This window comes from Chiloscyllium plagiosum, unplaced genomic scaffold (assembly GCF_037043375.1).
Source record: "Chiloscyllium plagiosum isolate Xiang-an unplaced genomic scaffold, Cpla_swu_hap1 HiC_scaffold_30, whole genome shotgun sequence".
Taxonomy (NCBI): domain Eukaryota; kingdom Metazoa; phylum Chordata; class Chondrichthyes; order Orectolobiformes; family Hemiscylliidae; genus Chiloscyllium; species Chiloscyllium plagiosum.
The window spans coordinates 21,771,839-21,795,150 of NW_028270168.1; the positions used below are offsets into that span (position 1 = coordinate 21,771,839).

Below are 23,312 nucleotides of genomic sequence, written 5' to 3' on the forward strand. Positions count from 1 at the left end.
ACAACTCAAATAACTTAGCAAGATCATCTTTGAGTCATCACGTTCTTGGAGGGAACATGATGAAATGTTCAACATGTTGAACATGTTCAAATGTTCCAATTTTTCACATCTCATTGGCCATGAGGCTATGAGTTAAGGGGACAGCTACAAAGGTAAACAGAAATTGTTTTAAGGTTTAAGTAGGGAATTCCAAGATATTCATTCTTACCTAACCCAGTCATTGGAGAAGAGATCAGATTGGTTGGAATGGCATTTAGATTTAGATTGAAGTTTTATTGTCATGTGTACTCAAGTACGGAGTACAAATGAAAAGTGTACAATGTTGCCACACATAGAGCCACCTTAGGCACAAAATCTTCAGGGACAGTACAAAATCTTTGTTTTATTGCCAATTCAGAATTACTTGAGAGTGTTCAATAGGTTACGACACAATATAAGTTATTGTAGTTGGTAATTTTAGTGGAGTTGAAAATGTGTTGCTGGAAAAGCGCAGCAGGTCAGGCAGCATCCAAGGAACAGGAGAATTTTAGTGGAGTGTCCAATTAAGTAGAGAGCATTATACCTGACCATGTTCCAATCTGAACTGGTGAGATAGATTATAGCTGACCACTAGTTGGAACCTATTCACATCGTCATCTGATTCTTTAAAGTACATAGTCATTTAGATGGAGGATAAAGGAGTTTCTGTGATCAGCTTCCTGACCATAACCCAAGGGATACATGACAGTAACTTACCAATGGACTCTTCAATAGCACATTCCAAACCTTTTTCTTAACTTTATTCATGGATGGTGGTCATAATTGACAAGACCAGAACTGATTGCATATCCCAAAATGCTGTTGGAAAAGTGGTGAAGAGCCATTTTCTTCAACTGATGCAGTCCACGGGGCTAGGTTCACCTATATTATTGTTTAGGGAGGGAATTTCAGTATTTTGACCCAGTGACTGTGAAGGATTGGTGATAAAATTCAAAGTCAGGATGGTATGTAGTTTGAGAGAACTTGGTGGTGCCAAAATGCACCTGCTGTGTTTGTTCATCGAGGTGACAGAGATCCCAGGTTTGGAAGGTGCACCTGAAGGAGCCTTGGTGAGTTATTGGAGAGGACCTTGTAGATGGTACACACAGCTGCTACTGGATGTCAGTGATGAAGGGAGTGAAGGTTAAAAGTGGTGTCAATCACTTGAGATACTTTGCCTGGTTTGTGTTCAGCTTCTTCAGTTTTGTTAGAATTGCACTGAGCCAGACACGTGGAGATCATTCCACCATGCTGCCAGGTTAATCTTGTAAATGGTGAGAAGGCTTTGGGGAGTCAGGAGGTGAGTTATTCTCAGAGATTCTTAGCCTCGAACCTGGTTTTGGTGTCCCTGCATTTATATAGCTAGTCCCATTCAGTTTCTGGTCAATAGTAAACCCTAGAATGTTGACAGGGAGGGATTCAGTGATGGACGACATCCAAAAGGACAAGGATAGGTCCATCGAAATTCCAACATGATAAAGCCCAGCTGTCATCCATACACTATCTTGACTTGAACCAAGATCACCCTTCCTGCATTCTTGGTGGAACAAACTGCTGGAACTCCCTGTGTAACAGGATTGTAGGAGTTCCTGCAGCACACAGACCACTCTGGGTCTAGGTGGTCAGTCACTACATCCATCTTAAGTAGTAACTAATATAAAGCAGTAAAGCTAGCCTTGCCAGCAATGCCTCAGCCATTTTTAAAAAGAAACTCACATCTCCATACATGAGAGAAGAAAAGCTGTCAAGATTTCCTTGAGTCTTGCCAACTTTTTGGCAAGAATGGGTTTATTTGAAAGTGCAAGCTTTCGGAGTGTTGCTCCTTCATCAGGTAGCTAGTAGGGCAGGATCATAGGACACAGAATTTATTGTAAAAGATCAAAGTGTTATACAACTGAGGCGAGGTATTAAACAAATCTAGATTGCTGTTAATCACCTAAAGTAGGGATGCAGGTTTCGATTGATTAATATGTAAATCCCAGAACTTCTTTCAACTCACAGTACGGAGACAACTTAAAGTTTTATCAGTATATAAAAGAAAGGTGACATCTCAGCACAGGCAATGCATAAAAGGTGAGGTTAGAGTCTATCTGTATCCCAACCTTGAGTCAGACTGGCTCTATTTCCAAAGTCAGAATTTATAAAATGTCACATGGACTGACTGCCTACAGATTGTGCGCTTTTTGAACAAAATAGAATGTACCTGCAAATAGAAATCTGCAAATGCATATTCACCTCAGACTTATACACACACACATACACACACAAGTCCCTATTCTAAGTGATTAAAGACTTAATAGTAATCTAGGTTTGTGAATACATCTCATCAGTTGTATGATGTTATGATCTTTCACAATAAATTCTGTGTCCCATGATCCTGCCTCATTAGCTACCTGATGAAGGAGCAGCATTCCAAAAGCTTGTACTTTCAAATGAACCTGTTGGACTATAACCTGGTGTTGTCTGAATTTTAACTTTGTACACCCCAATCCCAACACCAGCACCTCCACATCATAACATTTTAATGATATTGTTTAGTATTGTAGGCACTTACATAGAGGCAACCAGTTAAATCAGCGCATACATTATGAAGTAAACATCACACAGAAATCAATAACATTTCAGATCAAAAACACAAAGTATTACTCCTATACTCACCCTGAGAAGTCAGCAGACCGCTCTTTGCCGTCAAACCAATAAACCCGGATGATTTGACACATGGTCAGATAGGCCATTGCTATCAGGAAACTGTATCTGAAACAGCATAATAAATCATGAGTCAAATGACTTACCCTCACAATAGCTGCTGTTATAGATGATCCTGATAGTCTAATGCATCAACCAGCTCCTTACACTCACCTCTTCTGAAATGCTGCTGAGACCAGCATAGAATCAGGAAAGAAGAGCAGAGTCTGCGTTCACCCAAGTTGCTGACAATGGCAAGTGGGGATTCTCAAGGATTCCAGGACTCTGATTATCAGATCCAAACCAGCCTAAACTTGTATCATGCAGATATTTGCTGAGAACCCCATGCTCACACTCTCATGTACAATTGAGTGTGATAAATCACAACCAAGGATTCACTCCCAATCCATGCTTTAGTCTCCAAAAAAAAAGCCATCCTTGGCCTAGCTTCTTCTCCAACAATTCCTGTGCTGTGGTCTATGGTGTTTATATAAAATAGGATGTTCCAGAAAGTTCACAAATCATAGCATCTAGAATGTACATTAGAAGAAAATTCAAGCAGTTGTGCTAAAATGTCACAATGTGCGCTGTGTTGTTGACTATGTATCTTTGGGTCATGTCTCAAATTGAGCCATGATTGACAGGTTGCAAGTTTCATATTTCTTCACCATCGCTGGCAAGACCATAATTTATTTTAAATAAGTAAGTTGACAAACATGGATAGTTATGCTGATTAATGCGGGACTAGAGTCATAGATAAGATTGGCAACAAAAAAGGCAATTCTTTCTGAATGGGCAAACAAATTTTAACAACACACCTGAATTACAGATTGTAAACTACATGATGTCATACCCTAGACAGGGACGTTATGAGCTTTCAATCAATACTTTCACAACTGTAGGCAAACAGCTTATCAAAATAGCTGCATGTCACAACTAACACTGAAGCTACAAACACACTAAATCTCAGGCAGAACTACATTTTTTCCCCACTTAATAGAAAACGTTTTATCATACTATGATCACTTCAATCAAACACTTATCACTCATCCAGGACAGTTTTCCAAGGGTGGGAATTTTCAGGTGGTGGGAATAGTGTCAGTGGGGAATGCAACCAAACAACAGCCCCATGGCCTTTAGTCTAGGCCAGGGGTAGGGAACTTGCAGCCTGCTAGGCCATTGTGTGTGGCCTTTTGAATGAATCCAAATTTTGCAGAACAAATCTTTTATTTTTTATTACTATGTTGTTTTCATCCTTAATTATTTTTATCTTAATCTTAAAATGAATGTATTTAAAATACCAGAGTGTAAAAGAAGTACAATGAAAGGTTCTCTGACTTTGAGAATCATGACATCACACTCAAATTAGCATTTCAGCCTCACCTAGTTGATGTCTCCAAGGCTCCTAAAGAACTACAGATGGAATTGATTGAGCTCTCAAAAGATGACATTTTTAAGTCTTTATTTGACACTAAGAAAGATCCAATTGAAATATGGAAAAATGCAATAGAATACCCATGCCTTCGGCAACATGCATGAAAAATGCTTTCTTGCTTTTCAACCACTTGTTGCTGCGAATCTACATTCTCCTACTTAAACCAAAATCAAAACGCCCTTAAGGTCACAAATGAAGGATACCCATCTAGAGGATCAGCTAAAACTGCAGACCTCCACGCTGCAGCCAAATATTTAAATGCTTTCCTACAAAAAGCAGTCACAACAAAGTCATTAAAAGGTTAGTTAACTTTAGAATTAACATTGTTTTTTTCTTTTTTTTAAAATTAGATTTGTACAAAATAATGTGAATTTTGAAGAATATATAACTGAAGTTTCTTGGATGCAGCCTTATTAGATTACAATTAACATAATGCGGCCTTCCAACATGAAAATGTTCCCCACCTCTGGTCGAGGCAGTACTGATTGACTGAGACAGGACTTCCACTCTCTCGCTCAGTAGTTCCACTTTAGAGGGTTACCAGGTCACTCCGAATGAGAATGGAATACAATATGAGAAAATGGGAGGTAGAAAGAATAGAGGCATAGGCTATTTTTCTAAATGGGGTGAAAATGGGGTGAAAATTCAGAAATCTAAAGTGCAAAGGGACATGGGAGTCCTACTCCAGGATTCCCTTAAGATTAACTTGCAACTTGAGTCAGTAGTTAGGAAGGCAAATACAATGTTGGCAATTCTTTCAAGAGTACTTGAATAGAGAAGCAAGGATGAACTCCTGAGGCTTTGTAAAACTCTGGTCAGACCACGTTTGGAGTATTGTGAGCAATTTTGGGCCCCATACCTCAGGAAAGATGTATTAGCCCTGGAGCATGTTCAGAGGAGGTTCACGAGAATGATCCTGGAAATAAACGGCATTTGAGGACTCTGGGTCTATAGTCAATGGAATTTAGAAGGATGACAGGTGGGATCTACTTGAAACTTACAGAATACTGAATGGCCTGGACAGAATGGATGTTGGGAAGAAGATTGGCAGGAGAGACTAGGATCTGAGAGCACAGCCTTAGAGTAAAAGGAAGACCCTTTAGAATGGAGAGAAGGAGAAACTTCTTCAGCCAGAGAATGGTGAGTCCGTGGAATTCATTGCCACAGAAGGCTGTGGAGGCCAGGTCATTGAGTATATTTAAGACGGAGATAGATAGGTTCTTGACTGTCAATGGGATCTAATGTTACAATGAGAAAGTGGGAGAATGGGGTTGAGAAACTTATCAGAGCTGAAAATGTGTTTCTGGAAAAGCGCAGCAGGTCAGGCAGCATCCAAGGAGCAGGAAAATCGACGTTTCAGGCATGAGCCCTTCTTCAGGATGCCCGAAACGTCGATTCTCCTGCTCCTTGGATGCTGCCTGACCTGCTGCGCTTTTCCAGCAACACATTTTCAGCTCTGATCTCTAGCATCTGCAGTCCTCACTTTCCCCTCTGAAAAACTTTTCAGCCATGATTGAATGGTGGAGCAGACTCAATGGGCCAAATGGCCTAATTTCTGCTCCTAGGGGCATGTTTTATGGTGTTACGTTGTGAGAGCTCTTAGACCATGAATGCAAGGAGGGTGATGTGAGGGGGATGGAGATCTTGTTGGAGAGGCTACTTGGTGAGGCAGCATTTGTGTAAGAGACAGGCCTTGGGGCAACTGGTGGGGGGAAGAGGGGCAGAAGATAGGGCAGTGGAAAGGGAAAGATTAGCTGAACATGGAAAGGGGTTTCCCTAGAGAGGTACCCTTACCTTCCCACTCAAGGCCTGAGCAGGTGACCAGCCACACCTCCCTTGTGCCCCTGAATTCCTGCTAAGGTAAATCCGTCCCAGGTAGAATTGCAGACTGGTCAGAGACTGGTGGGAGAACCACACAGGGAATTTTGCACCTTACCACCCCCTCCCCCACGTTCTGCCAAACCTGCTGGCAGGGTACAGTAAAATTGTACCCAGTATGGTACCTATGTAGTGCTGCATTATCAGAGGTACTATCTTTCAGGCAACAAACTAAACCGATATCCTTTCTGGTCTCACATAGAAGTGTGCTTTTTACAAGTTCTATACAACATTGTTGTATACAAATTTAATCCTGAAACTTTGTTTTTCAATTCCAACACTCTGGAAACTAACTCTTATAAAATATTACTATAAAGAACCTACAGTAATGAAATGTTTAATATTCAGTGCTGTAGCTGCACATGCTTACCGTAAATCTACAGTCGTATTTGCTAAACATAGGCTGCACAGTGTTAGGAAGCAGTGTGTTACAACTTAGATTTTTATCTAACATTTCTTTCAGTCAAAAACCACAATTGCCCACTCCGTGAGTGGGCTGTGACTCCCTGCACAAAGATTAACAATTACTCTTTCACATTTTCCAGTGGAAAATGTACAGAATGCTTACATTGCAATATGTATACATTTTGCAGAGTTTCATTTTCATTGTGACTATTTTCATTGGGGCTGGGAAGGAGAAAATAATATTTGATGAAACAGAGTGATGAGTGCTGGGAGGTCCTGTGAAAAACAAAAGCTGCAGGAATATATCCCAATAGAGTAAACAGCTATAAGCCCTGAAGCTGATGCAAGATTAACTGAGGTTAGATCTCCTGTTGCAAGTAGTATTTGAACATTCAGACTTTCCAATGAAACATGGCTAGCCCTCCAAAATTAGGATGGTTTTAACACAACAAGCAAACACTGCAGAAACGAAGCAGGTTAATGAAAGTTACAGTTTGAACCCTCTGCAGTTTACAAATAAATAGTGTCATTTCCACAAAGAATCCTAGAAACTTGCAACACAGCATGACGTTATTTGGCTTATCATACCTGTTGTAACTTTTTGAATGATTAGATGTTCTTAGTCCCACATCACTGCATTGTGTGTCTGCAGGCTCAACTACTGGGTCCAACTCCCTATGAAGTCAGTTTCCCACATACCTTCTCAAGCAGAATGTCTGTCTTTTTCAGTAAAAACATTTCTCTTCATCTCTCTTATCGCTATTTGGCCATGGACTTTATACTCTCTGGTTCTATATACACATGGATGTCTGAAGGATTTGTTTTTATCTATTACTGATTGATTCATTCCTGATTAACATCTCCTCAACCTGAGAATGGTTTGAACTCAATCAGTTCGTTAGATTTAAATGCCCACTGTTGTTCCCATGTCGTTCCCTTGCCAAGCTGCCCACGAAATTTCTAAGAACTTAACTTCTAAAATTGTCAAAATGTTTGTTCTCCTCAGAATATGGAAGTGTTAGTTCTGTTAGCTCAGTTGACTTGACAGCTAGTTTGCAATTCCTGATGAAGGGCTTTTGCCCGAAACATCGATTTTCCTGCTCCTCGGATGCTGTCTGACCTGCTGTGCTTTTCCAGCACCACCCTGATCTAAACTCTGGTTTCCAGCATCTGCAGTCCTCACTTTTGCCTAGCTAGTTTGCAATGCAGAGTGATATCAACAGTGGGTTCAATTCTCACACCAGCTGAAGACTCTCCATTTCAATTTCCCCCCTTGCCATGAACTTCAGGTTAAACCATCACCAGCTGTCTCTCTCTGATGCCTAAGCAGACCTCTGATGCGGCAATACCATGGAGACTTTACCTTTATGTTTCTTACAGCAGCAAGAGATGTTAATAGTGGTTAGGCCGAAGTAACTAACTGATGTTTAGGATATATAAAAGTGTGGAGCAGGGAGTTGATGTGATGCAATGAAAACCTAAAGATTTCAACAAAGTTAATCATCACTATTACTTTTTCAGATTCATTTTTTTGTATTCTTAGCATTTGTATTCTTCTCCACTAGTAGATTAGTATTCCCAAGTTCCTTTTTGTACAAGGTATGGCACGTCTAACCTTTATATAAATAATATTAATTGCTTAAGAAAGATTTAATTGCAAATGTGCATTTCATCAGGGCCACTGCATCACAATAGTAAAGAATGATCGAGAGGTGTATTTCTGATCATTGGCAGTCCTGTAGAGTGAAGCCCCAGAAACTTAAGCTCATCTATCCATCTCCTAACTCACACCAAGCTTTGTTCACCCATCATTGCTGCACCTGCTGACTAACAGTGGGCATGGTATGATTTTAACATCCTTGGTTTTGTTTTCAAACCCACCACAGCCTTGTCTCTGCATCTCTATGGCCTCCTCCAGTCCTACAAACTTCCAAAGTCACTGGGTTTGAGTCTAGTTCCTCACTCATACATGCAAATTTCATCAAACCAACTTTGGCAGATGTGCATTCATGAGCTTTCAAACAAACTGCTTAAGATCCATTATCTCTCCAACATTCCCTGCTTTAAGACACTCCATGAAACCTCTCTCTTTAACCAAACGTTTGGCCACATATCCTCATATCTTCACCATGGGTTTACAGTCAAAATTCAGCTTCATAAAGCCACTGTGGAATACATTAAATGTAATGCATTGATGTTTCACTGATCCCCTGACCAAATGTGGCATAACTACAACCCCAATCCATGAGTCAGGTTCAAAATCATTGAAAGCCACAAATGCATCCTACTTGAGAGAAATTGAAAATTGATATTCAAAAGCTTGTTCTCTAGGGTTATTCCATAACTGACCTCCTTTTCTTTCGTTGTCAGGATGTAGCAACATTGAATCTTATAGAAGGATGTTCCTGACAACTGGGGAGTCGAGAACCAGGGACTCACAATCTAAAGTTACGGCGTAGGCCATTTAGGTCTGAGAGGAGGATAAATTTCCGAACTCAGAGTGGTGGGCCTGTGAAATTCTTTGACACAGAAAACAGTCGAGGCCAAAACATTGAATATTTTCAAGAAGCAGTTAGACAAAGTTCTTAAGGCTGAAGAGATCAAAGGGTTTGGGGGCAAAAGCGGGAACAGGGTACTGAGTTGAATGATCAGACATAATCAGATTGAATGGCAGACCAGGATCGAGGGCCAAATGGCCTATTCCTCCTCCTATTTTGTATATTTCTATGATTAAATATTAGGTCAGATTACCTCATGAAACTTGGTCATTGTTTCAAGACTGCCTTAAAGGAGCTGAGGGAAGGTTGACGTTGGGGATGGGGGAAGGGAGTGGTTACCCAAGCTCAGAGACTCCAGGCAGAAGAAGGCACGACCTCCAATGGCAGGGCAATGACAGGGGATGGGTGGAGGGTTGGTGTAAGTTGGCAGGTAGAGGACACCAGAATTGAAGAAGATATCCCCACGATTGTGGGACTGCTGGAAATGGTAGAGACAGGGAAGCTGGTGAGGTGAGGCAGACGGATTGCTGGGATTTGAAATATTTCAATTTGAAGAAGGTGTCAAATTTGAGATGATCACAAGACCATTTACAGTGATTGTTCTCCTTGTAGAGAAGAAGGCTGAGAGGAGATCTGAGAGATTTTCAAAATGAGGATCAGGCTGGACAAGGTAGATAGGGAGAAGCTTTTCTCATTTGTAAAAGGAACAAGAACGAGGGGGTGTTGGATTTAAAGGGATGTGCAAATGAAGCAAGATGTTAGGAAAAATGTTCTGTAATATACTGCCTGGAGATGTGATAGAGCAGGTGCACAATCGAGGCATTCAGAAGTGGCATTGGATGGATAGAAATGTCTGCAGGAATATGGGGAAAAAGGCAGGAAATTGGTACTAGGGCCAGAACCAGTGCAGACACAATGGGCTTAATAGCCTCTTTCTGCACCATAACAATTCCATGATTCTGTGAAGAGTCAGAACTATAGGATTAAAAACTGGAAAGCAGGGAGCACAGGCTGGGATAAGGACAAACAAAGTAGATTTTGTAGGAGAGCAGACAGACAAGTAAAATTCTCATTTGGAGAAATTGGTCAAAAGTGTGATACGGATTCTGCTTCACAATCCAGGGGCACTCAAAATGCAAATCTGATTCTCAACACGAGCATCTAGCCAGTGGAAACATGCCTGTGGTTTCTCAAGTATGTCTGTTGGCCTCATCATTCAGTGAGTCCACTTCCTAAATAAAGAAAATACTGCACATTCTCCAACAGTTTTCCATTCAGTATTACACACAGAAGACAGGCAATACCCGCACTTGCTACATTCCAGTGGAAGGACTGATGAAACTCTCAAAACATTAGTTTCTCTGTTCTGTGAAGACATTAGATATGCTTAGCAACATTACAAATAAAATAAAGGACGATCCCAGCAGATGATGCGATAAAGATAATATAATTAAGATCACAAGATTCCAAATAATGGTAATGGAGGGGAATGTGTCAGCCAATTTACACATTGCCAACCCAATCGCAGCACCTCTGACATTGCAGCACTCCCTCAGTACCATATTGAAAAGTGTCAGGTTATGGGGTGTAGGTTTGCTCGCTGAGCTGTAGGTTTGATATCCAGACGTTTCATTACCTGGCTAGGTAACATCATCAGTGGCGACCTCGTAGCCCTACACATGGATGAAAAAAACCACCAATTCGACTGGAACAACACATTTATCCTGGGACAGGCTAAGCAAAGACATGCCAGAGAATTCCTAGAGGCCTGGCACTCCAACAACAATGCCATAAACAAACATATAGATCTAGATACCATTTATCAACCCCTCAGAAAATGAACAGAAAATGACATCACCACAAACCCCAGGAACCCCATCCAGGACAAACATATAAATAGAAAGCAGGAGACAACAGCTTCGCTTCACTTGGAGGTCGCCACTGATGATGTTACCTAGCCAGGTAATGAAACGTCTGGATATCAAACCTACAGCTTAGCGAGCAAACCTACACCCTAAACCTCTACCTGAGGAACAAACCTTCACAAACCTTGCAAAAAGGTGTCAGGTTATATTGTGTGCTCAAGTCTCTGGAGTGGGATTGAATAGACCTTCTGTTTCAAGGATAAGTGTGATTTCCATTGATTAAAGGTGTGTTATTGGCCTCTGCTCTTATGGTTAAATAAAAGAGGTAGAGTATGTGGATCATCGAGAATGATTTTTGATCAAAGAAATGCTCCTTTCCAGGAACAATTCCACCACATAATGACTCATGGTTAAGGAATCCAATAGCAATCATCACTAAGATTTCGGTATGAGTAATAGAGAATTAACTCAACCCGTACATCCAGTGAATAGGCTTCAGAAGCAAGACACATCAGCAATGAAATGCAAAATCAAAGTTTATGGCTATAACAACTACTTTAATCCAAGACCACTTGAAGAAGTTAAATGATCCAGAGGTACTTTGATCAAATATTAGCATTACCTCAGAAAATGAAATGGTTACTCACTTGTGAATTCTCTTCATATGCACGGTCACCATTACGCAATACAATAGGATTACTTCTCCCAGAAAGTAAACAGTATAGCTAGAATGGAAAAAAATCACATTCAATACAGGACATTGAACCACATTGACAAAGAGATAGGTAGGAGAAAGTGAGGACTGCAGATGCTGGAGATCAGAGCTGAAAAATGTGTTGCTGGAAAAATGCAGCAGGTCAGGCAGCATCCAAGGAGCAGGAGAATTGACATTTCAGGCATAATCGACGTTTCCTGAAGAAGGGCTTATGCCCGAAACGTTGATTCTCCTGCTCCTGATGCTGCCTGACCTGCTGCGCTTTTCCAGAAAGAAATAGGTAGCCAAATGATTGTTTTAAAAATCATAATTAGGGCATGTGCCCATTGTGATGGCAATAGAACTAAAATAAGTAACATAACTCATAACCTACTTATAGATATATTTAAAAATAAACATATAGTACAAAATAATAAAAAGGATAGTACAATTATAACATTGCAGTACACATATGGCTACAACATATTTCAAAGTGCAAGTATTTTTTAATTTACAGAGTAAAAGTGAAAGGTCTGTACTTCCTAGATTTTCTACTGAATTCAGACAAATTACAAAGAATGCCAAGTACAGAATTAGGCCATTCAGCCCAACAAGTCTATGCTGGTGTTTACATTCCATACAAGCTACAAATAGCCAGAATTTTATTCACATACAATGTTCTGTATGGCATTCAGGACATTCCTACTCATATGTCACCGACGATTGATTATTTTCAAAGTACAGACATTTTTCTTTTGTTAAGGCAAAGGTGATAGTTAATTGCTCTCAAATGGCAGATCAGGTGAAAGATCAGTTAATCTTTTCTTGATGATGTTAATTACATAGAATATACAGCACAAGAGACCATCCTTTTGATTTTTATGATCGACACAGGCCTCCTACCATCCTTCTCCATCTGACCCAAATGCAGCTATCCAATTCACCCTAAATACTTTCTGCGTAGCAAGTTTCACATTTTCACCACTTCCTAGACAGAAGTCTTTCTCCTGAAGTGCCCCATCAGCTTGTTAGTCACTAACATACATTTATGGCCTGTCCTAGTTTTGATGTCACCCACAGCCTTCGTTCCATTTCTCTATTTAAACACTTCATTATATAAATGATTTTTTATCAGGTCATCCCTCAATCTCCTTTTCTTCCCAGAGTAAAGGGCCCAAGCCTTTTTAGTAGTTTCTGATAGTCACATCTTCTCAGTTATGTTGCCATCCTCATAAAACTTTGTGTTGCTCCAGTGCTTTGATTTTTTTCACATATAATGAGCAGGGTGTCCAAGATTATTTAGGGACAGAGAGTATACAATAGATTTTGTGGGTAGAATGCTCTTGGATACTGTGAAGGTAGTGACTGATCTTGTTTTGCCTGTTTATCAAATGGAGAAAGCAGGGTGTGTGGGAACACCTACTTCAGGGGAAATCTCCACCATAGATTGCACAACGTTGGGAAGGGTGACTTTGCTGGTATCTCAACTCACCACATAAATCAAGCATTCACATCAGATTTAAAAGGTTATGAATTTAAAACCTCACCCCAGATTCCTCAGCATTATATCTCCCAGCACAACCGAGAAAGTGCTGTATTATCAGAAATTATGCCTTTTAGATGAGACAGTAAACATCTGTTTGCTTTCTCAATCGGACACAAAAGATTCCATGGTATTATTTTGAAGAAAAGCATAGGAGACCCCTCTGGCGTCTTGGTCAATATTTAATCACTCAACCTACCTCACTAAAACAGATAGCCCAGTCATTGTCATATTATGTCCATGGGGTGTGCTTTACACAAATAAGCTGTATGCTACCAAAATTATAACAGTGACTACAATTCATAAGTACCTCACTGGTTATAACATGTTGTGGTGTGCCCCAAGGGTGTGAAAGACACAATATAAATACAAGTTTTTTTTAGATCATGGAATCTATGTACCTCTTTTGACCAAGTATTTTAGCCACCCATCCTGATAGTCTCTTATGTGTCTCCATTTGTTTGAGTATGCTCTTGTAAAATGCCTTGGGAAGTTTTATGCTCTGAATAAATACAAGTTGTCATTGTTGCATATGCAGTCGGAAGCTATGTCCCACCTCAGTTCTAATGTAAGATATCTGTTTGAATTCGGGTTCACTGCCTTAGTTTATATTTTTATGAAACTTCTCTTAATAGAGTCATAGAGATGTACAGCATGGAAACAGACCCTTCGGTCCAACCCGTCCGTGCCGACCAGATATCCCAACCCAATCTAGTCCCACCTGTCAGCACCCGGCCCATATCCCTCCAAACTCTTCCTATTCATATACCCATCCAAATGCCTCTTAAATGTTGCAATTATACCAGCCTCCACCACTTCCTCTGGCAACTCATTCCATACACGTACCACCCTCTGTGTGAAAAGGTTGCCCATAGGTCTCTTTTATATCTTTTCCCCTCTCACCCTAAACCTATGCCCTCTAGTTCTGGACTCCCCGACCATAGGGAAAAGACTTTGCCTATTTACCCTATCCATGCCCCTCAATTTTGTAAACCTCTATAAGGTCACCCCTCAGCCTCTGAAGCTCCAGGGAAAACAGCCCCAGCCTGTTCAGCCTCTCCCTATAGCTCAAATCCTCCAACCCTGGCAACATCCTTGTAAATCTTTTCTGAACCCTTTCAAGTTTCACAACATCTTTCCGATAGGAAGGAGACCAGAATTGCACGCAATATCCCAACAGTGGCCTAACCAATGTCCTGTACAGCTGCAACATGACCTGTACTCAATACTTAATGTTGCCAAACTTCATTCCAAGGCTCGGTTGTGTTTTCAGTCAATGGACTAGTTTGTCTCAATCTCAGTGTACTGTACCCAAATAACAATCAGTAAAAGAGAATATGCTATAAAGTTACACCAAAGAAAAATCTCAGCACAGCAGACTTTCCATGATCTGGTTTCTATTAACAACAAAATCATTCCAATCATATTAAGAAAAGCCTGAAACAAATTCTAACCTCAGCATTGGATTCATTCTGGGTTGGTTACTACAATGTTCCAAGAGAGCACTTGTAATTATAAAGCATATTTGATGCCTGAAGAACATCCTTGGTTTGGTATCTCCTTTCAAAAGGAGTACTTCAGAACATGCAGTACTGCACAGGGAATCTGGGATTTGTGCTTCTGTCTCTAGAGTGGAATTTGATCACAATCTGCTGACTCAGAGGTGGGACTGCTGGCCATTGAGCTAATTTTGACATCTCATAAGCTGACTGACATCATGACCTGCAATTTTGTCGAGAAGGACAGATTCTGGGGAAAGCAGAGAGGCTTTCCATCTCAGCAAAATGGTGCTGTTGGAACAAATCACACAAGCCCATGCCTTTGCAGTAGGGGATGGGGAAAGTAGCAGGGTGAGTTGGAATTTTCACATCTCTGATTAACAGAGGCACCTGTACATGTTAAACTATAACTCCATTCCACTGATCTGATTTTGACTCATGGTAGTTTCAAAGCATGAAATGTGTATTTTAGACCTGGTAGGGGAAAGGCTAAATTTACTTGTGTTATTTCAAAAGGTGGCATTCCTTTTTTAGAGAGGAAAGGTGCTCATTTTGATAGGTCCCAGAATACCTTTCAGAGAGGCAAGGCACTCTTCAGGAAGGATAGTCAAATGCCCTTTTGGATTGTTAGAAGTAGACATGAACACGTGCGGAAACTTTGTGTCAAAGGGAATGGTGTAATTGGCCCATCAAATATTTGAAAAAAAAAACATCTGCAGTATTTACACACTTCACTCTGTTCATCAACATAAGCTCAAGAGCTGTCATTATAGGGTCATTACTATGTGATTGACCTTGAAATCTATTGTTGTCATAGTGGGATGCCTGTCAGTTCACGGTTTGGTTGACAGTCCTGATTGTTTATTGGATTATGAATAGAAATGCTTGCTTGTAAAAGAATTAAAGGAAGTTAAATCTAGTTAATGGAGTTTTAAAATCAATTAGAGTGTTTTTTTAAAATAAGTTAATCAAGAGACACAGAAGGAGTTTACTTCATATTTCAACAGTTCCTTCTAATCCCACAACTTCTACCATTTAGGTAGCAGATCTTTGTTGAAGAATCAGGCTTCCTTCATTCCTTAATCTTTCAAAATAGCTTTCTGAAAGATTAGTCAGAAGATATACAATGTGTCACTTTGCCTCTCCAATAACAACGGAGGATATGAAAAATAAGATTGGGTCATTAAATTGTGGGGGATGGTGAGGTAGGTGTTGATGCTGGGGGGGGGGGGTGAAGGGGGACTGTTTCTGTTAGCAATATTGATGACTTTGGGCATATTCTTAAATATTTTGTCAGATGACTTCCAAACTCCAACTAAAAAGAAGCCCTTTCTTAACCAGTTACCAAAGAGAAATAACCAAACAAGGTAATTTTTTTTTTTAAAAGCCTTTAGAATTTTTCTCCTTAACTTTGCTCTAAACAGGGTCCAGGAGATTACATTTTTATTCCTTGGGACTCCGTGGCAATCTTAGGGGGTTAATAACTCTCTGAGGTGTGGAATGTATATGTGTGAATGAGATTGGAGGTTGTGGGGGGAGACATAAAACATTATAATGATACAACACACCAATGACTTATGCCAGAGAATGAATTATGAGATTTGTCCCTTTGGTTTTCTAGGAAGGCCTTAGCTACAGCATCACCAAACCCCTATTTAAAAGATAAAACTTGCATTTTTACAGCCGCTTTCACAATCTCAGGGCATCCCAAAGTGTTCACAACTCATTACTCAAGGAGCAAAATGTTGTGCAATTAATATTTGGCAACAGTGCAGGAGGGTGGGATGGGTCAGGGAGGATAAGAGTTGGGAATGAAAAGCTACATTTCGGGTAATTGAGAAAGGAAACTGTTTCAGCAGCTGCTTCAGTAAGCAGGATGACAGATGTCAGGAACCACAGCCAAACCTACGTGATGAGGTCAGCTAAAACTATGTAGCCAAGCAACAGAGCAAATAACCACGACAAACCTCAAAGCCTGTCATACATTTAAATAAGTGATGAAACATATTCTTTTACACTACACAACGTACACATGCACATGCACTCCTATATGTATATGCATGTGGACATGTGCATGTACATGTGCATATACCAACATGTAAGTAAACGTTTGCTGTCCAAATTTTTTTTACTGCTGTTTCTTTTGCTCTGATTGATTTAAGATGGCTGTATCGCTTTTTTCCATGGACCTGTGTATATATAAAAAAAAGAGTAGCAAGGACATTCTACAAGAACACGATCTCATGCTAAAAATGAGTGGACTTTGGCTGTATCTTAATCCTGATTTGCAGTTCAAGACAAATTGCCTCTCTGTTCTCTTTCAAATCATAGGTTTATTCCAACCAGATCTTTAGTTAATTTTAAACGTTAATAATTAATTTCAGGAGATCCTAAAATACCTTAGAGTCAATAAAATATTTTTGATATACAGTCACAGTGATGAAGTCAAAAATATAGCAACCAATTTGCACACAGCAAGGTTCCAGTAAGAGGAAAGTAACAATAACTGGACAATATGTTTTTGCGATATTAATCGAGTGATAATTAATACTGAGGAAACCTCTGCTTTTCTTCAAAATAGTGCCACGGGATCTTACCCATCAGTTTTACTTTGCATCCTGAGCGATGTCACTTCTGATCCTGCAACACTCCTCTGGCACTGCACTCCATGCGTTAGTCTAAAGTGTGCTCAAATCCCTGGAGTGAGTTCGAACCCACAATTTTCTTTCTGAGAGGAGAAAGTGCTACCCACCAAGACAGGATTAGCAAGCATCAACGAGAGGGCATTACTTTTGCTACACACATGGCACTAGACACTGGATAGAGGAAGTATTCATATTGGTTGCAACTGAGAGCATTGCTAGTCAGCAAATGGATAAAGACCAGGAAATCCCTGCGACTCATCCCTGAGATTTCCAATGCATGCCTGGCCAAGTCACGGTGGTAGATCAGAAGCAAATTCCTGGCTGAGGTGTCCTTCAGAATAATGATTGTTGTTGGTATTCTTGAAATGCTGGCATATTAGCAGTTATTATTCTTCCCCAGTTGCCACGACAACAAAGCAAACGGTACACTAAAGCAAGAAAATTATGATAATCCTTTGTGAATTCCTGGTTAGCACTCAAGTGAAATGCTGCATCAAGGTCTGCACAACAAAGCTTGGAATGTATATCGTAGGTTTGTGCCTTATAAATATAAGAAGGTTAGTGGCAAGCTGAGCAATAAGTGGAACCAAAAACACAAACTTATGGAAGCAAAGTTTATGGCTGAGTTTCTAAATGAGTACTTTGTATCTTGTCTTTACTGGAGAAGAGGATGCTGCCAACATGGCAGTAAGCAAGAGGGAAGTAGAGAAATTGGCAACAATAAAAAAAAGATTGGCAGTAGTTCTGTTAAGAAAGGTTACCCGATTCCCAATGGATGTCAACTCGGCAGATGAGGGAAGTAATGGTAGAAATTGCAGAAACTCTGGCCGCTGTCTTCCAATCCTTCTGAAATAACTGCACATAGGCAAGTATCCCATCACCAAGTCACCCTTTATTTACTTGTGTTTAGATCAGAGTGGTTCTGGAAAAGCACAGCAGGTCAGGCAGCATCCGAGGAGCAGGAACATCGATGTTTTGGGCAAAAGCCCTTCGTCAGGAATAGAGGCAGTGAGCCTCCAGGGTGGAGAGATAAATGGGGGTGGAGTGGGGGTGCGGCTGGGGAGAAGGTAGCAAAGAGTACAAGAGGTGAATGGGGGTGGGGATGGAGGTGAAAGGTCAGAGGGGAGGGTGGAGCGGATAGGTGGGAGGGGAGATAGGCAGGTAGGACAGGTAATGAGGACAGTGCTGAGCTGGAAGGTTGGAACTGAGGTAAGGGGGGGGGGGGGGGGGGAAGAGGGGAAATGAGGAAACTGGAGAAGTCCACATTGATGCCCTGGGGTTGAAGTGTTCCGAGGCGGAAGATGAGGTGACCTTCTTCCCGGCAATGGGTGGTGAGGGAGTGGCGATGGAGGAGGCCCTGGACCTGCATGTCCTCGGCAGAGTGGGAGGGGCAGTTGAAAAGTTGAGCCATGGGACGGTGGGGTTGATTGGTGCAGGTGTCCCAGAGATGTTCCCTGAAACGCTCTGTGAGGAGGCGTCCAGTCTCCCCAATGTCGAGGAGACCGCATTGGGAGCAACGGATACAATAAATGATATCGGTGGATGTGCAGGTAAAACTTTGATGGATGTGCAAGGCTCCTTTCGGGCCTTGGATGGAGGTGAGGGAGGAGGTGTGGATGCAGGTTTTGCAATTCCTGCGGTGGCAGGGGAAGGTGCCAGGACGGGAGGGTGGGTTGTAGGGGGCCGTGGACCTGACCAGGTAGTCACGGAGGAACAGTCTTTGCAGAAAGCAGAAAGGGGTGGGGAGGGAAATATATCTCTGGTGATGGGGTCCGTTTGGAGATGGCGGAAATATCGGTGGATGATGCAATTAATGCAAAGGTTGGTAGGGTGGAAAGTGAGCACGGGGGGGGTGGTTTCTGTCCTTATTATAGTTGGAGGGGTAGGGTTTGAGGGATGTGGATCTAAACTCTGGTTTCCAGCATCTGCAGTCCTCACTTTTGCCTACTTTACTTACTTGTGCACAGTACAATGGCTGCGGCCAGCCAGCTCGGAGTCAATCACTTGAACTGAGCAGATTCTTAATGCCCTGTTTTATTGGTCAGTCTGGGCTTCCTGATTGGTCTAGGTTAACAACCCAATCAAAGATCTCATAGTCAAGCAATCCACTTGGTTCTAATCACTACACCGTCTTAAAGATGAAAAGTGGCATCAGAGAAAGGAGAATTACTTTGGTTACATCCCTGTTTAAAAAGTGGGACAGGGATAAAAATGGTAATCACAGGCCTATTAGATTATTGTCAATTAAAGGGAATTATTCAGAGATAAAACTGAATAGGAAATGGAAAAGTATGGAAAGAAACAGGGTTGAAAATTATATTTTACTAAATCAATTAAGCTGTTTGAAGACGCCGCAAAATGATTGATGAGGGTAGTGCAGTTGATCTTATATTTATGGGCATTCAATTTTAATTTGTTGAAGTGCTGAAAAGTAGACTTACTGACAAGATTAAAATTTATAGGATTAAGAGGGCAGAGGCTTTCCGGATACCAAATTGGTTAATGGATGAGCAGTAGAAAGAGGTGGTGAGGGCTTATCTCAGAATGGAATGAAGTGCCCAGTGAGCAGATAGTCCCAGTGATGGGACTGTTACCTTTTCTGACATCAATGACCTGAATTAGGGCATACTGGAACAATTTTAATGTATGCAGTGGCACAAAACTCAAAGATGTTGCAAACAGTGAGGAAAAGAGGACATAAATAGGCAGACAAACAGCAATTTGAAGAGACAAAAGAAAACCAACATGATATAATTTTAAAGGTCCTGCAAGAACAGAGAAAATTTGGAGTTAATACATACAAATCTTAGAAAGGGCATGTGTTATGGTCCCTGATGTTATTACTGGACAAATTATATCCCAAAATGAAAACCTGGCATAATAGATCATGTTTTGTTTTTAATTAAGTGGTCTCTCACTGAAACATAAACACAGAATACTGCAGATTTTCTTTTAACAACTGAACAGCAGTATATTAACAAATTAAAGATGAAATAGAGTAAAACAAACTGTCTACTTATGATACAATTCAAAGTATAAGTATAATCTAATCAATCCCAAAACATTCCTTTATAAAATATGGAAAAAAACATCATATGTACAGTACCCAAAGCATTCCTTATATGGTACTCAAAAACAGCACTCATTCAGTACTCACATCAGAGGTCCTGTCTCTGACACCTTGATAGTTTTAAATCACTTGTGATTTTACCTTATGGACTGGAACTGCATTGGGCTCTTTTCTAAATTTATTAATTGTTTGATCTTAAGTATAATCAGCTTTCAGTAACCTCTTCAAGGTTTTATCACAACACTAGCACTAATTGCTTACTCCAAGATACTGCCTTCCCTTCTCAGGAACACTGGTTTACACTCTATCCTCATCAATAGCTTTTTGCTCAAAACCTAAACTAAATGAAAAAAAAATCTCTTTAAGCTTTGGATATTTCCCTTAAGCTTAAAAAAAAATCAAGAACACACTAACAAAACTTGAGGCTCCATTATTTACCATGCTGATTCGCAAAACAATCCAAGGAAAACAAAAATCTTTTAGTGGGACTCAAAAACTCAGTAATCCTAAAGCTAGGCCTCAAAAACTGTTTTAAAGAAAATAACCATGGCTACCGAAATACTTACAAGCTAATTATTGCCTTCAGGCTTACAGAAAACTCACAAGTTACTAACTCACAAACCAAGAAACCTACAATTTCCACAAATGATATTGAATGTATGTGTACATAAATCATAAAGGACAAGCTGATAAGATTGTTAGGAATGCATACAGCATCACAAGTTTATAAGTGAAAGCATGGAGTGCAAAAATAAGGAAGTTAAACTTTATAAAGTACTGATCAGGCCAGTCGCAAATTCTCTGATTAATTCTGGGAACCATGCATGAGAGAGGATGTCAAGGCCTCAGAGAGGATTCAGAGGAACTCCACCCCCATCCTACCTCCACCCTATTGTTACTGCTACAGGGCTGATTCAATTTTGGACCCACTTTCATCCAGGGAAATGAGCAGGACATGTACACAATTGTTAAATCCAGCCTACTGAGTAGATTCAGGAGAGAAGTTGATGAATGTTCTTGGTACATAATAAAGTAAGCAATATGGGGACAATGCAGGAAGCAGATATTGAGGTCAGCCATGTTCTCATTCAACGATGGAGCTGGACAAAGCATCAAATGGTCCATTTCAGCTGTTTCGTATGTTGGAAGATGAAGTGGGAATTGAGCTAAGCCAAAGTGCTGCCTTTCTTGACACAGAAAAGAATATAACACTAGTCCTTTCCAAACATAGGTACATAATGCTTTTGTGAATCCAGTGGTTAAGAATGAGTTTGACAAATCACTTTCTTTGAATTAGTCTGCATGCTTTTCGGTTTGGTGCAAAATCCTATCACTTTTTGTGGTCATGCAGCACGCAGAAGATATGGGAGCAAATATAGGTCAAGCGACCCTTGAAGACTGAGCAAAGCAGTCAAGTTTCATAAGAGATATTTTTTATTTGTTCATGAGATGTGAATATCAATGGCTAGGTCAGCATTTATTGCTCATTCATAATTGCCCCGTAGACAGTTAAGACTCAGCCACATTGCCTTGAGTTTAGAGTCAAGATGAATGAAGGACAGCAGAATTTCTTCCCTAAAAGGCAATAGCGAACCAGATGAGTTGTTAACAACAATTGACAGTGATTATAGAATTTCTTTTCAAACAAGCCTGTTCAGATATGAGTGGCATGTCTGGGGCTGGTGGGATATGAAGCCTTCTTCCTCAAAGCTATGGTCGCTACCACTGCATCACAATAGTGGTTATATGGTCACCATTAATTCTAGATTAGTATTGAATTCAGATTTCACTATCTGTCATGGCAGGGTTTGAACCTCATGGCCCCAGAACATTAGCCTAAAGTTATGGATTACTAGTTCAATGATATTACTCCTATACAACTGCCACCCACAGGGGGAAATCACTGCCAATTAGAGAAGAGTATATCTCACTAGATCTTATGAAGTAATGAAGCATATAATCAACAGAAACAATTGTAGGAAATGAGTGTCATTCCAATATTTGGCTCTGGCAATGCACGAAAGCTGCAAATGTGGCCTGCAAGGGCTTGTGTCACCCGCAGTGTTCCATAGAGAAGTTTCAGACGTCTCTTTGGCATCAAGTGAATATAGTTCTGAAATATTGCGTGGAGTCCTCAAATTGAGATTTGACAGAGGAAACTAAATACTTTTCAGTCATTCAACTGAAAGAATGTTTGTGGTTAGCAGATTAAGTCAAAGACTGTTTCCTGTTAAAGATATCTGACTCATTTCTCCGCACTTCTTGAGAACTGTCTTGCCAAATTAACTCCAAAATAGCTCCTCTAAGTGCTCAAGGTTATTACTGTAGAGTTGCACATATGAATTAGGAGCAGGCACAGGCCATTCAGCCCCTCAAGTCTGCTTTGCTATTTGTTAAGTTTTGTGGAGGATTTGATTATGGCCTTGACTCTTCTTTCCTCTTTATCCCCTATTCCTTTTGGGTTTGCTTACATATTAGAATAAAGGCCCTGGATTCCATTCAATTCATACATTGTTTATTGTATTTTTTTGCTCATTTTTATATCTGTCCTCTTTATAAGTCTCTTGACTGAACATTACTTTCCAGTACACTCCTGGCCTCACTGCGCACATATAAACATTAAAAGGTACATAGTGAAACACATTCAAACATACACACATACGTATACACATGTACACAAACACCTGTATTTAGTACACATTCATTTTTCAGCAGGGTCCACGATCTACTTCATCTTCTGAATGCATTCTTTACCTTTCATCCAGATACCGGCAGAGGTGTAGTTTCAGATTACCTATCTATCTCTCTGTTCAAGATTTGTAACAGCCTGAGTTGCCTTGAAAGGTGAAGGGGAAGGGGAGTATCTAAGCGATAAAGGAAAAGGAGCATTTACCAAATAAAAGGACAGTATTGGATTCACTCATATTTCTAACAAATAACCAAATATAACCAGGCAAGTGGTCTGACTGGATGAACAACAATAGGTTTATATTGCACTGAGGAAGCTTTCAGTCCATCATAACTGTATCAGCCTTTTGAAACAGCTAATCATGCCACTCTTCCACAACTCTGGAAAA

General features: G+C 40.4%; 1 protein-coding gene across 2 annotated transcripts in view; it reads right to left on the reverse strand.

The window, feature by feature from the left end:
- Window positions 1-23,312, reverse strand: part of LOC122563613 (membrane-bound glycerophospholipid O-acyltransferase 2-like) — a 66,252-nt gene that overhangs the window by 33,512 nt on the left and 9,428 nt on the right. For both annotated transcript variants that reach the window (XM_087976800.1, XM_043717571.2), the window contains exons 3-4: window positions 11,432-11,509; window positions 2,677-2,772 (exon numbers count right to left, since the gene is read on the reverse strand). In XM_087976800.1, the coding sequence (XP_087832926.1) occupies window positions 2,677-2,772; window positions 11,432-11,463 (128 nt within the window). In that variant the 5' untranslated portion in view covers window positions 11,464-11,509. The remainder of the gene's footprint in view (window positions 1-2,676; window positions 2,773-11,431; window positions 11,510-23,312) is intronic.